This window comes from Hemicordylus capensis, chromosome 16 (assembly GCF_027244095.1).
Source record: "Hemicordylus capensis ecotype Gifberg chromosome 16, rHemCap1.1.pri, whole genome shotgun sequence".
Lineage (NCBI taxonomy): Eukaryota > Metazoa > Chordata > Lepidosauria > Squamata > Cordylidae > Hemicordylus > Hemicordylus capensis.
Genome location: NC_069672.1, coordinates 12,524,205 through 12,536,784, shown reverse-complemented (window position 1 = coordinate 12,536,784; position 12,580 = coordinate 12,524,205). Strand labels below are relative to the sequence as shown.

Here is a 12,580-nt window from a genome sequence, read left to right as displayed (position 1 = left end):
AATATATAAATATTTGTTAATAATTAATTAATTGGATAGATAGATAGCAGCAGCACACGGCATGTGGGTGAAAAATCTTACGCGTAATACTCGCTGTTTCTCTCGCCTGAGTCAGACCATTGGTCCATCTAACCCAGGATTGTCGGCACTGGCTGGCAGCAGCCCATCCGGGTTTCAGACAAGGATGGTCCCCCGTCTTCCCTGGGGGCTTCACACACATGGCTTTTAATTCAAATCCACTCCGGATTGGAGTGTGCCAGTCCACATAGTAGCTTTATTTACCCCGACGTCTCTGCGGGGGGCTAGCAAGGACCAGTACAGACACGACTCGGTGTCTGTGTTAAGGCATTCTGGCTTAAACCGAAGTATGTCCGGCTTTTAAAAAATCCTGTATTTCCTGCAGCTTTTGAAAGAATCCCAACGTTTTCCTTTGATGTGCGGAGGGCCCGTTGCCGACAATTCGGCTTACTCTGCATTCCCTACCCAGGACGTAGCCCCCTTCATGTATAAATGAAGCTGCCATTTGCTGAGTCAGACCCTTGGTCCACCTAGCTCAGTATTGTCTACTACACTGACTGGCAGCAGCTCTCCAAGATTTCAGACTGGGCTCTGAAGCCGGGACCTTTTGCTTGCAAAGCGGGGGGCCCTTCCACCCCTGTCCTCCCATGCGCAGGCCATGCTCACATGCGCCGATGCTGCGCGCACTCAACCTGTGGCGAAAGCACCTTTGCATTTCTCTCTTGGCTTGCCTTGGCAGTGTCCGCTTTTCAGACAGGTGACTGCAGGGAAAAGAGAAGCCTTGAGATGTTTCCGTAGTAGTCGGTGAAAAAGAAAAACAGCAGTGGAAACCAGTGGATATAGATATAGGGAGGAGAGCTGGTCTGGTGGCAGCAAGCATGACTTGTCCTCTTAGCTAAGCAGGGTCTGCCCTGGTTGCATATGAATGGGAGACTAGAAGTGTGAGCACTGGAAGAGATTCCCCCACTTAGGGGATGGAGCCGCTCCGGGAAGAGCAGAAAGTCTGAAGTTCCCTCCCTGGCAGCCTCTCCAAGATAGGGCTGAGAGAGAGAGATTCCTGCCTGCAACCTGGGAGAAGCCGCTGCCAGTCTGGGTAGACAATACTGAGCGAGATGGACCAAGGGTCTGACTCAGTATATGGCAGCTTCTTATGTAGATAGTGTGTGTGGTGTTCTTTTTAAGTTGGCAGCTGTGGGAACTTCCGTCCCAGGCCGGTAGCAGCGTATGGGTTTTTCATTGAATTAAACGCCCCCATTCCAGAGTGGCCAGTTCAGCTTGAAAAAAAGCAACACCCCACACACGCACAAGCAATCTAAGCTTGTCACCCAGGAGTTTCATGGCTTGGACGGGGATTTGACTCGGGTCTCCCCCATCCTAGCCCAAAGCTCTAAGCACTACACCACACTGGTATTAATCTTGAGTACAAAATCCAAGTGAGAGGTCATCTAAGTGTGGAATGGCCCTCTTTCTTTCTGACCCCCGGCTTTAAATTGATAACATGGCCATTGATAAACTGGCCCCAAGGGGCCCCAATCCACCCTACCGGCCGCACCTCGGCATCCGCCTTGCCACGCCAAAGCTGCAAAGCTCCGCTCAGGAATCCCGAGCGCTCTCGACATCCCTGCCTCCCCCCCCCCCCCGACACGAGGGGGGTTCTGCAATCTCACCCTGGCTGGCTCGCTGGAGAGGTCAGCCTAAGAATAACTCCCGCCACCGGCCACGTGCTGGAGCCCGCTGAGGCGAGATTAAGGGATTTGCGCCAGGAGGAGACGCAGGCCTCCGAGGAGCTCGGAACCAGCGTGCCGAGGGCTGGTGGGCTGTTACAAGATCCGTGGGGCCACGCCGGGTTCCTAGAAAGGACATCCAGTGTTCTCTGGCAATGACTCAGCGGTTTTCCCTTTCCCTTTTCCCGCTGACTCAAGGTGCTGGGTGGGTTTCGCTGAGCCCTGGGAGGTGAGATGAGGCCACTTTTCCTCTGCAGGGAAGGCCTTCGGTGAAACATGTTGTGGAGGAACATATGTCGCTGTTGCCTACTGAGTCAGACCGTTGGGTCGCCTATCTCAGTCTTGTTTACTCTGACTGGCAGCTGCTCTCCCAGATTTTAGGAAGGACTCTCTCACAGTCCTGTCTGGAGATGCTGCCAGAGGTTGAATCTGCGGGAACACTAGAGCTAATCCTAATGAACATACAGCTGCCGAACCGAGTCAGATCCTTGATCCACCCAGTTTAGTGTTGTCTACTCTGACTGGCAGCGGCCCTCCAATATTTTGGAAAGGGGCCTCTTTGCAGCCCTACCTGGAGATGCTGCCAGGGATTGAACTTGGGACCTCCTGCGAGAGAGCTGACCTAAGAAGGAGAGCTGGTCTTGTGGTAGCAAGCATGGCTTGTCCCCTTAGCTAAGCAGGGTCTGCCCTGGTTGCATATGAAAGGGAGACTTGATGTGTTAGCACTGTAAGAGATTCCCCTTAGTAGGGGATGGAGCCGCTCTGGGAAGAGCATCTAGGTTCCGAGTCCCCTCCCTGGCAGCATCTCCAAGACAGGGCTGAGAGAGACTCCTGCCTGCAGCCTTGGAGAAGCTGCTGCCAGTCTGTGAAGACAATACTGAGCTAGATGGACCAAGGGTCTGACTCAGTATATGGCAGCTTCCTATCTTCCTATGTATTCAAAGTAGATTCTCTCCCACTCAGCTCCAGCTCTGATCATATTTTCTTGGGAAGTGAATGTTACCAGCAGAACACTGATCCCTTTAAACGTCTGACTTTGGTTCTGATTCAACAATACCTAACTCTCTGGTTCAGCCACTTGCTTTCAAAAGCGATTTGGTAACAGGTTCAACTTCAGACACTCTGAAACGTATTAGGTATGTTTAATGCAGAATGTCAGTAATACCCAGCTTTGTTGCTTGCTGGAGAACTGTTATGAAAAGCAGCACTCACTCTTGGAGAAAAAAAGATTTGTTGTTGTTTGGAGGAAAGTGTTTGCTTTTAAAAGCGTTTTTTTTTGCAAACAGAAGATGTCAGACAATAGCGAGAAACCAGGAAAACAAAACAGAAGCATGAAATGGCAAGTAAAGAGCTTGATCCTTGAAGCACAAGTGCCTGATTTGAACCTCTTAACGCTGTTTTGCATCGAGGGGTTTCATTCCACTTCAATTCAGTGGAGAGATTTTAGGATCAGGCACGACAAGTTTAAGGCAACTTCCTATGTATTTATATCCCTCCTCTCCAGCACACAGCTGCTCAGGGCGGCTTACAGCAAAAGGATAAAAGTGTAACCTCCACAGTCGAAGAGAAAAGAGCAATAAAACAGGATTAATATTTATAAAGTGCAATAGAAGATGGAATTTGATAAAATGCAGACGAGAGAAAAGAGCAGTCAGGATTAAAACTAATGAACGTCAGGAACCAACTTGCAGACGGTTTTAAAGTTCCCTCCCTATCTTCTCTCAGATAGGGCTGAGAGAGACTCCTGCCTGCAACCTTGGAGAAGCCGCTGCCAGTCTGTGAAGACAATACTGAGCTAGATAGACCAAGGGTCTGACTCAGTAAATGGCAGCTTCCGATGTTCCTAACTTACCAGCAGTTTAAAAATAAAATAAAATTTTAAAGGAGGGTTTTGAGTTCTTTTGAAAATGAAACTCGGAAGGAGACTGATATGAATACGCCATATATCTAGATCTCTCTTTTCAACAAAAGCTCCCAAAGAGAAATAATACATAGAGAAATAATAAATAATAAATAAATAAATAAGATGACTCCCTGTCCCCAAAGAGCTCACAGTCTAAAAAGAAACGTAAGACAGACCCCAGCAACAGCCACTGGAGGGATGCTGTGCTGGGGATGGATAGGGCCAGTTGCTCTCCCCGCTGCTCAATAAAGGGAATAGCCATTTTTAAAAGGTGCCTCTTTTACTCAGTTTGCAGGGGTGATGAAGCCCTTCTGGAAGAGCATTTGACGATCTGGGCCCTCTGGCAGATTAATACGGGCAAATGCGGTCAGGCACCCCAGCCCCAAACCATGTGGGGCTGTCAAGGTTAAGACCAGAGCTTCCCAGACACGGTTGGCGACAAGTCCCATAATTCCCAGTTGCAGTGGCTTTTGGCTGGGGATTATGGGAGTTGTAGTCAACAGCATCTGAGAATTCCTCTTGCAGGCAACCCTGGTTGGTCGAGCAACGCTTTGAATCTCGCCCATTTGGAACTGCTATAGGATAGGTATAATAGGTATTTCCCGTTCCCCCGTCTGGGGGACTGCCGAGAATGGAAATCCATTTTTTTAAAAAATCCTGCAAATGAATGTCGAATCATTATGAAGCACCTCTCTGGCTGGTTCTCTCTCCCGCCTTGCACCGCCAGAAGATTTGGGGAAGAAAAACATGTCTTGGTTGGCCACCGGCCGTGTGATTCGTGTCTCGGGCTTTGGCAAAGGAAGTGCAGGAAACCTGCTGCCTCATGAAAACGGAAAGCGAGGTTTAGCTCTCCTTTTGTGTGTGATTTCGCACCAAGGCCTGCGAGGGGCCGTTAAAGGAGCCGAGTGTGTTTAGCCGGGAGAAGAGTTGGCCACAGGGGAGATACGAGAGTCCTCCTCAAATATCTGAAGGGCTGTTAGGCAGAAGAAGAGCTGATTTGTTCAATTTCACCCACAAGGGCGGGACAACGAATAATGCTTTGAAATTAAGAAGTGGATTTTGGCTAGACATTGGATGGGATTTCTGGACGGTGAGAGCAACAGCGGAACAGCCTGCCTCTTGCAGTGGCAGGTTCTCCTTTTCGGGAGGTTTCCAAACAGAGTCTGGTTGGCTGCCTGTCAGGGACAGATGCCTGGGGCTAGACTAGAAGATCTCTTGGGTCTCTTCTGACTCCGAACCTCTATGATTCCTTTAAGACCTTCATTGGAAGCTTTCAAGTAGAGGCTGGACAGCCAATCGTCACAGATGCCTGCACCAAAGAGAGGGGTTGGACTAGATGGCCTCCAGGGGTCCTTCCGACTGGAAGTCTATGATTCGACATAGTAAACCTGAACGTGCTGTTTTGGGGAGCCGTGCCCTGAAAGGTTGGCAGATGTCTCGAACCGGGTGCCTGCCCCAGAGGGGGTGCGGGGAGAGCTCGGCCCGCAGTTTCCACGTCTGGGGGCTGTTTGCTTTTTTCCAGCCCAGCGGCTCGTGTCCAGGAAACGCGTCTAGGGTGGATGTTTAGTCAGGCGACGGGGCTCGTCCGCTCCTGGGCTTCCTGCCTTGGGCCTGACGGGGAGGTCGGAAACATTGCCGCTTCCTGGATGCCGTTTCTTTCTCTGTGCAAACAGCCACATTCCCAGTCTGAACGCCGTGTATGTCGATCCACAGTGGTGTCGATCCAGCTAGGGTGTTTGGTGTCATCTGCGGGTGGTGGGGGGGGGGACAAAAGCTCGTGGTGACTTCTGACAAGGTCTACACGTAGAGGAGAGCTGGTCTTGTGGTAGCCAGCATGACTTGTCCCCTTAGCTAAGCAGGGTCTGCCCTGGTTGCATATGAAAGGGAGACTAGAAGTGTGAGCACTGTGAGATATCCCCCTTAAAGGATGGAGCCTCTCTGGGAAGAGCAGAAGGTTCCAAGTTCCCTCCCTGGCAGCATCTCCAAGATAGGGCTGAGAGAGACTCCTGCCTGCAACCTTGGAGAAGCCGCTGCCAGTCTGTGTAGACAAGGCTGAGCTAGATAGACCAAGGGTCTGACTCAGGATATGGCAGCTTCCTATGTTCTTATCCCTAGAGATGGGAAAGAGGGGATCGCTTTGCAAGGCTTTTGGCTTTCAGTGTGTTAAGGACATCGGAAGATGTGGCGACAGCCAACAACCTGGATGGCTTTAAGAAGGGTTTGGATAACTTCATGGAGGAGAGGTCTATCAAGGGCTACTAGTCGGAGGGCGATAGGCCACCTCCAGCCTCCAAGGCAGGATGCCTCTGAGTACCAGTTGCAGGGGAGTCACAGCAGCAGGAGAGAGGGCCTGCCCTCAACTCCTGCCTGTGGCTTCCAGCGGCATCTGGTGGGCCACTATGCGAAACAGGATGCTGGACTAGATGGGCCTTCGTGGGCCTGATCCAGCAGGCCTGTTCTGATGTTCTTATGTTCCCAGCCCTACCTGGAGATGCTGCCAGAATTTGAACCTGAGACCTTCTCCCAGTGTCAGCTTTATGGACCAATGTGCTGCCGAATCGGTTTGGCAGCTGCAAATGTTTTTCTGGAATATCCATCGCTCCGTGGCAGGACACCTGCGTTGCAGGCAGAAGGCCCCAGGTTCCCTCCCTGGCAGCATCTCCAGGTACGGCTGGGGGAGACCCCCTGCCTGGAACCCTGGAGAGCCGCTGCCAGTCAGTGTAGACCATTCTGAGCTGGGTAGACCAAGGGTCTGACTCGGTTTGGCAGCTGTATGTTGCCCAAAGCATGGGGACGGTTTTCTCCCAATGGCTCGTTGCTGGCCCTCGACGGCTGGGGGCTACTCCCACCTGCCTAGGTGAGGACTGAAAGGAATGGCCCGGCCGCCTGACTCTGGCAAGGGTCCCGGGAGTTGATAAGCCCGTGCAGGGCGGCGCGAATCTTGGAGGCGTTTCAAGGCAGCCGCTGGCAGGGGGAGACACCTGCTCATCTCCTACGTGCCCGACATCAGCGCGGCTGCTCCGAAATAAACCCGGCGGGGCTATATCCAGCCCCGGAGCGGCTAAATATAAAGGCTGGCCCTCTCCCCGCATTTGCTCTGCCACCGACCCAACGCTTCTGTCCCCTTCGCAGCCCGGGTGAGCGGAGGCTAAACTGGGAGTCGGGCTCGCCCTGGCCAAGGGGCCGCTTCCAAAGAAGCGCAACTCTCCTGGCCTGGGCTCCGGAGGACGGAGCCAGCTGGGCAGGGGGCCAGCCGGGGAAATAAAACGGCCCGGGCCAAACCCCCCTGTCTGTTTCCACATTTGCCCGTGGCCAGTTGCCTGGTTGAAATGCTCCGGAGGGTCTATAGTCTTATTTTTATTATAGCAAAATATTCTGTAATGGTTTCCTTTTTTTTTTTTTTGCTCGTTTTATTTATTTTATTTATTTTTACATTTATATCCCGCTCTTCCTCCACGGAGCCCAGAGCGGTGTACTACATACTTGAGTTTCTCTTTCACAACAACCCTGTGAGGTAGGTTAGGCTGAGAGAGAAGTGACTGGCCCAGAGTCACCCAGCAAGTCTCATGAGGCTGAGTGGGGATTTGAACTCGGGTCTCCCCGGTCCTAGTCCAGCGCTCTAACCACTACACCACACTGGCTCCTATTCTGAATTCTTGGTACGGCTTTGAATTCTTGGTACGGTTTTGGCGCACCAGACTGGCGGTGGCAGAAGAATTTAATCTATATTTAAAATAGATTTTTAAAATATATTTGCCGCGAGGTGTTTAAAGTGAGGCATGGTGTGGATCAAGCAGGTAGAGAGGAGTTTCTCTCCCTCTCTCGTATTATTTAGAACCTCGGGGTCATCCATTGACTCTCCCGGCTGGGGGAGTCGGGATGGACAAAAGGAAGGGCTGCTTTACACAGCATGTAGTTAGGCTGTGGAACTCACCACCACTGGATGTAGGGACGGCCACCCATCCAGAGGGGTTTAAAAGGGACTTAGACCAATGCATGGAGAATTGGCCCGGGGGGGGGGCTACTAGCCTGGAGAGCTGTGTAGTCCCATCAGGCTCAGAGCAATCATTTGAGGGAATAGGCCACCTGCTTTGCATGCAGAAGGTCCAGGTTCACCCCCTAGCAGTGTCTCCAGGTAGGGCTGAGAGAGACGCCTGCCTGAAACCTTGGAGAGCTGCTGCCTGTCAGTGCAGACGGTACTGAGCTAGATGGACCAAGGGTCTGACTCAGTTTGGCAGGTTCCTATGTTGCAATGACTTTGAAAATCTAGTTTGAAAGATACCCTTCCTCGTCTTCCAGATCATCATCTTTTTTTCTTCCTTTGGCTCTGGAGAAAGGAGCGGGGGTGGGGGGGAAACCCTTGGTGCAATCTATATTTTTGCCTTGTCACCGTCCCTGGGTCCAAAAATAGATCTGGAACAGGCTGGTATTTAACTATTAACTTTAGTATTAAAATGCACATTTTCCCTGTTAAAAGTCCATTTTCTCTTTCATGTTGATGTTATAACTTCTGCTTAATTGGTGATGGACACCTTTTCACCGTGTTGGGGTCAAGTCATGCTTGCTGCCACCAGACTGGCTTATCTGATTGACTTCAGTAGTGCTTAATCTGGATCCTACCCAATGTAGCCAATTCTGAGCTAAGCGGACTCAATAGAACGCAGCTCTGTATGGTTATATGGCTCCCGGAAGATTTCCCGGGAAATATCCACCTCCCTTGTGTGTTGACTGTGATGCAATGCTGACATCATAAACCCACTGGGTTCCGAACCAACTCAGTTTGGTCGCCACCGGTGGGAAGTCTCCCCTGCACGACCAACCACCCTTGAACCTCTGGTGTCCAACCAGGAAATTTCTGAGAAGTGACCGTCCAGTCTAGAACCGTCCAGAGTTATTACTAGATCAGCTTGTCCGGAACTGGCCGTCCAAATGGCGCTCGTGTTGAGTTGCCTTGATTCCGCGGGCCCAATATCCCGTGGATAGAGAACCCCAAATTTGGCATGCCCTCTGTGCTGTTTAGGATCTTGTCCGCCTTCCCGTCTGCCCCAGAGAAAGTACAGGGACCTTGAATCCACTTCTGCCGACCATCTTTGTCTTGCTTTTAAAAAGGATGAGGTAGGAGGTATCTCTCGTTGCTTTCGGAAATCCTGTCTCTCCGCTAAAAAAAACGAGCTCTCTAGCCATGACATAGGGATGCAGGGAATTGATTTACCCTGGGTGTTGAGGGGTCCAGAGGCATTTCCTCAAATCACCAATGCACGTTTTTATTTTTATTTTTTTACATGTTTGTCCTGGATGCATTGGAATTAGGAGGAGACGGGATGAGGAGCATGCAGTGAAAAATGACATTGGCAGCAAGGACTTTCATTACCTGAATCCAAGACTAGGTTCCCTCCACCCCAGGTTCTTTGAGGTCCTTGACCAGGTTCTTTGAGGACCAGGTTCTTTGAGGTTAGAAATGGCGGGGTGGTGGTGGTTCGTCTTAAATTCAGGGACCTCCTCCTTTCAGGTCAATGGAGGTATCCTCTGGATTTACTCTCGGTTTCGTAAGGAGGTCGTCTTAAATTTGGATTCTGATCAGGTAATTACACACTCCACACACGTGCCTGCTACATTCCTAAAACACTCTGATTCCCCCCCCCCGCCGCCGCTTCCTCCGACGTTCAACAAGGGTCCCCGTTTTCCTCCGATATGCGCAAGCGACACGGGTCATCCGTCTCCGTCTTTGCCCGTTCTCTTATTTTTAAAAGTATGTTCTTCACGCAGCAGCTGGTTCTGTGCTGATAAGGAAGAGACGGCTTCCTCCCCACAGCCCACCCAATCTCCTCTTTTCAGAAGACTGGCTGCCACTCGCTCCACTCAGAATGTTCTCGAACGCCAGACCCTTTGGCCAGACCCTGGAAAGCAGCAGCAAGGGTTCTTCTGCCCCAAGGAGCTTACCTATCCAAGTTCCTTCAGCTTATCCCCACAACAGCCCTATGAGGTAGGTTAGGCTGAGAGAAACTGGCTGGCCCAAGGTCACACCCACTGAGCTTGATGGCCGAGTGCGAGATTCAAATCCAAATGTAGTTGAACATTCTAAACGGCACATGGCACTAGTCCTCATGGAGGAAACAGGAGAAGGTCCAGGGCTGACCGAGGTAGGGGAATTATCACTGTGGAGAGGCAATTAACTTTTTCAAGCTGATTGGCCGGTGCAGAAATGGCCGGCCGGTGGATTTTGTTGTTGTTTTTTTCCTAGCGATTCTAAATTTAGTGTCTCGGCAGGAGAAACGTTGATGACAGATTTACAGCGAGTGTTGCCTGCGAAGGGCCATTTTGCATCCCAGGACGATGGAGAGATGCGTTTCCTTCAGGCAGAAACCAGACGCTCTCATCCTGTCTGGTGGCGAGAGAGAAAAATAACTCAACAATGCACCAGCGGGTTGCGTTGGGGTTTTATTTATTTATTTTCCCTCACATCTCTATCCCGCCCCATTTAAAATCTCTGGGTGGTTTACACATTAAAATGCAGCCGTTAAATCCTTAAATCATATAAAACCAATTAAAATAACCACCAATGAGACTTTTATGTATTATTTATTTAGCACATTTTATATACTGCCCCAAACCAAGGTGCGTGTGGTGTAGCTGCGTTGATTCTTGACTCGGTGCTTCAGATGCCAGAGAATTGCCCTCCCTTCTTTTTTTTACCCACCTTGTCGTGCTGTAGGTTGGTTGCTAGACATGCCAATAGACCTGAGAGGAAGGTAGGGATTGGTGTCGTGGGGTGCGAATGATGTACTGCACCCCACTACACAGGGGTAACTTGCCTGTATCGATACAGATCTGCTTCGGAGTTACTACACATCTGGGAATCGCACACAGAACTCTGAAATTGGCCATCAGAACTGCTCAGTCGATCAACGCACCCATTTTCCAGATGAGGAGCACTGAGTCAGAAAGGAAAGTTACTTACACAAGGCCAGCGAGGACACATAACATAAAAAGTTGCTATTAAACAGGAGTGCCAGGAAGCTACTGCAAATAAATAAATAAATCTCCCAGTAGACCCTGTCCTATCTTCTGCTTGCCTCAGATCTAGGGAGTATAATCTAGACTGAACGGAAATTACATTTCCATCTTTGATGGTGTCAACCGTGCGATTCTGTTTTGCTTTAGGCGGCAGGAAAATTGAGATCATCTCTGCGATCTTCGCAGTGGGTTGGTCCGCGTGGAAAACGTTGGCAGTTAACTTTCGGGCTTAGTACTCTCTGTCCGCACTTCAACGCCTTCGGAAGTTTCCCATCTCTGCTTCCCGCCCCCCCCCCCAACTCGGTCGGCGTCCAGGATTGGACGCGAAACGTGATCTCATCAAAATATATTTATTTATAAATCTACAAATACATATATTGATCAACTCAGTATCTCCGACATTGCCTGCCGGTGGACAGAAAATTAGGAGAGATAAACAGTCGATGGTGCAAAGTTTGTGTAATTTTTTAAAGTTTTCCGGATACAGGGCCGGATTCTGGAAAACTCAAGGCGAGATCAAAGTTGATCCCAGAATCAAACTGATCTTGGATCAAACTTCTGATCCAGGAGCAGACGTTTGAGAACGTGGGCTCTGGTTGAATGGAATTTCAGTCCAGTTATTTCTGCACAGATTTATAAATGCATTGTGATAAATAATTGTGTAGCCACCTAAGTATGTTTATTGGATGTCTGTCTTATTTAGAGTCTCCGCCCCCCACCCCCCGGCAATAATTTTCCCATAATGCAACCAATTATGTAAAACTAGAAATTTAGCCATATTTTGGTATTCCTCAGAGGCCTTGCATAATCTGAGACCCCAAACTGGAGTTTACTTAGCTTGTGCCTAAATCCGGCATCTGTCAGGATGCGAGAGCCAATCGACTAAGGAAGAGAAGCCGCAGGTGTTGGTAAAGAGAGAGCGTGGGATATCATTTTCCACTGATAATCTATTGATGCTAAACTGCCGTCCCTTTCTTTGCACAATAGAACACATTTTAGCATGCATGTTGAGCGTCTTTTCCGTGAGCCCCTTTCTCCAGTCTGCTCTCTCCGAGCCGGCTGCCGAGAAAGGATAGAACCTCCATGTTCAAGACCAGTCTACCTGTAGCATACCCGTTGTTGTTGGCCGTCGCCAGCCGCTGCCTGGCCTTTGTGTCGCCCGCTTGAGAGATTCTGGAGGATTCTGGCTGTCCACCACTGGGAAACTGGGCAGAGATCGCCCTTTCTCTCCCCCACCCCTGCCCCATCTCCACCCTCGTCCAGCAAGCCAGCCTTTCTGTTCTGGAGTCCTAATAGGTTCCGTTGGCTGCGGCTTTTTGAGGACAGAGAACTATGCCTCCTGTGTTCCATTTCATTACAGCTTTTCGGTGGACTGGAACATCTATCTCTGGTGCTCAGCAACTCTATCTGGTCCCTAAGCACCATTAAACCTCATTATCTTTGGGAGGGTTTTTTTTTTTTTTGCTTTGTGTTTGTTTTTTCCTGCTGTGGTGGAATAACGTTGAGAGCACTTCCACCTTATCAAGAAGGTTCTGAGTTCTGCAGAAAGAACTGCAGAGCTGGGCGCCAGCCTGCCTTGTTCTCTTGAGGGCACAAAAGCTGCCTTTTACGGAGTCCGACCCCGGGTCCCTCCGTCTTGATCTTGCCTACTCTGACGGGCAGCAACTCTCCAGGGTTTCAGGCCGAGATCTTGCCCAGTTTCCCCTGGGGAGATGCCAGGGCTGAACCTGGGGGTCTTTTTGCATGCAAAGCCTCGCAGTACGGCTGTGGTTTGCTAAGCAGGGATGGCCCTGGTTTGCTTTTGGATGGGCTACTACGTGTGAGTGCTATGCCCCTTTTGGGCAGAGGATTGGAACCGGGGCCTTCTGCATGAAAGCAGATGCTCCTCCGCTGAGCTACCCCCCCGTCCCCTAAGGCAGGC

The 12,580-nt window shown here is 50.4% G+C and overlaps 1 protein-coding gene across 2 annotated transcripts in view; it reads left to right on the top strand.

Annotated features, from left to right (window-relative positions):
* Positions 1-12,580, top strand: part of LOC128338331 (tyrosine-protein phosphatase non-receptor type 11-like) — a 37,774-nt gene that overhangs the window by 2,340 nt on the left and 22,854 nt on the right. Inside the window, exon 1 of one of the 2 annotated variants that reach the window (XM_053280577.1) lies at positions 8,415-8,760. The exons of the other annotated variant lie outside the window; for it this stretch is intronic. Within the exon in view, the coding sequence (XP_053136552.1) occupies positions 8,756-8,760 (5 nt within the window). The 5' untranslated portion in view covers positions 8,415-8,755. Of the gene's footprint in view, positions 1-8,414; positions 8,761-12,580 lie in introns of those variants that run through there. 2 annotated transcript variants of the gene reach the window in all.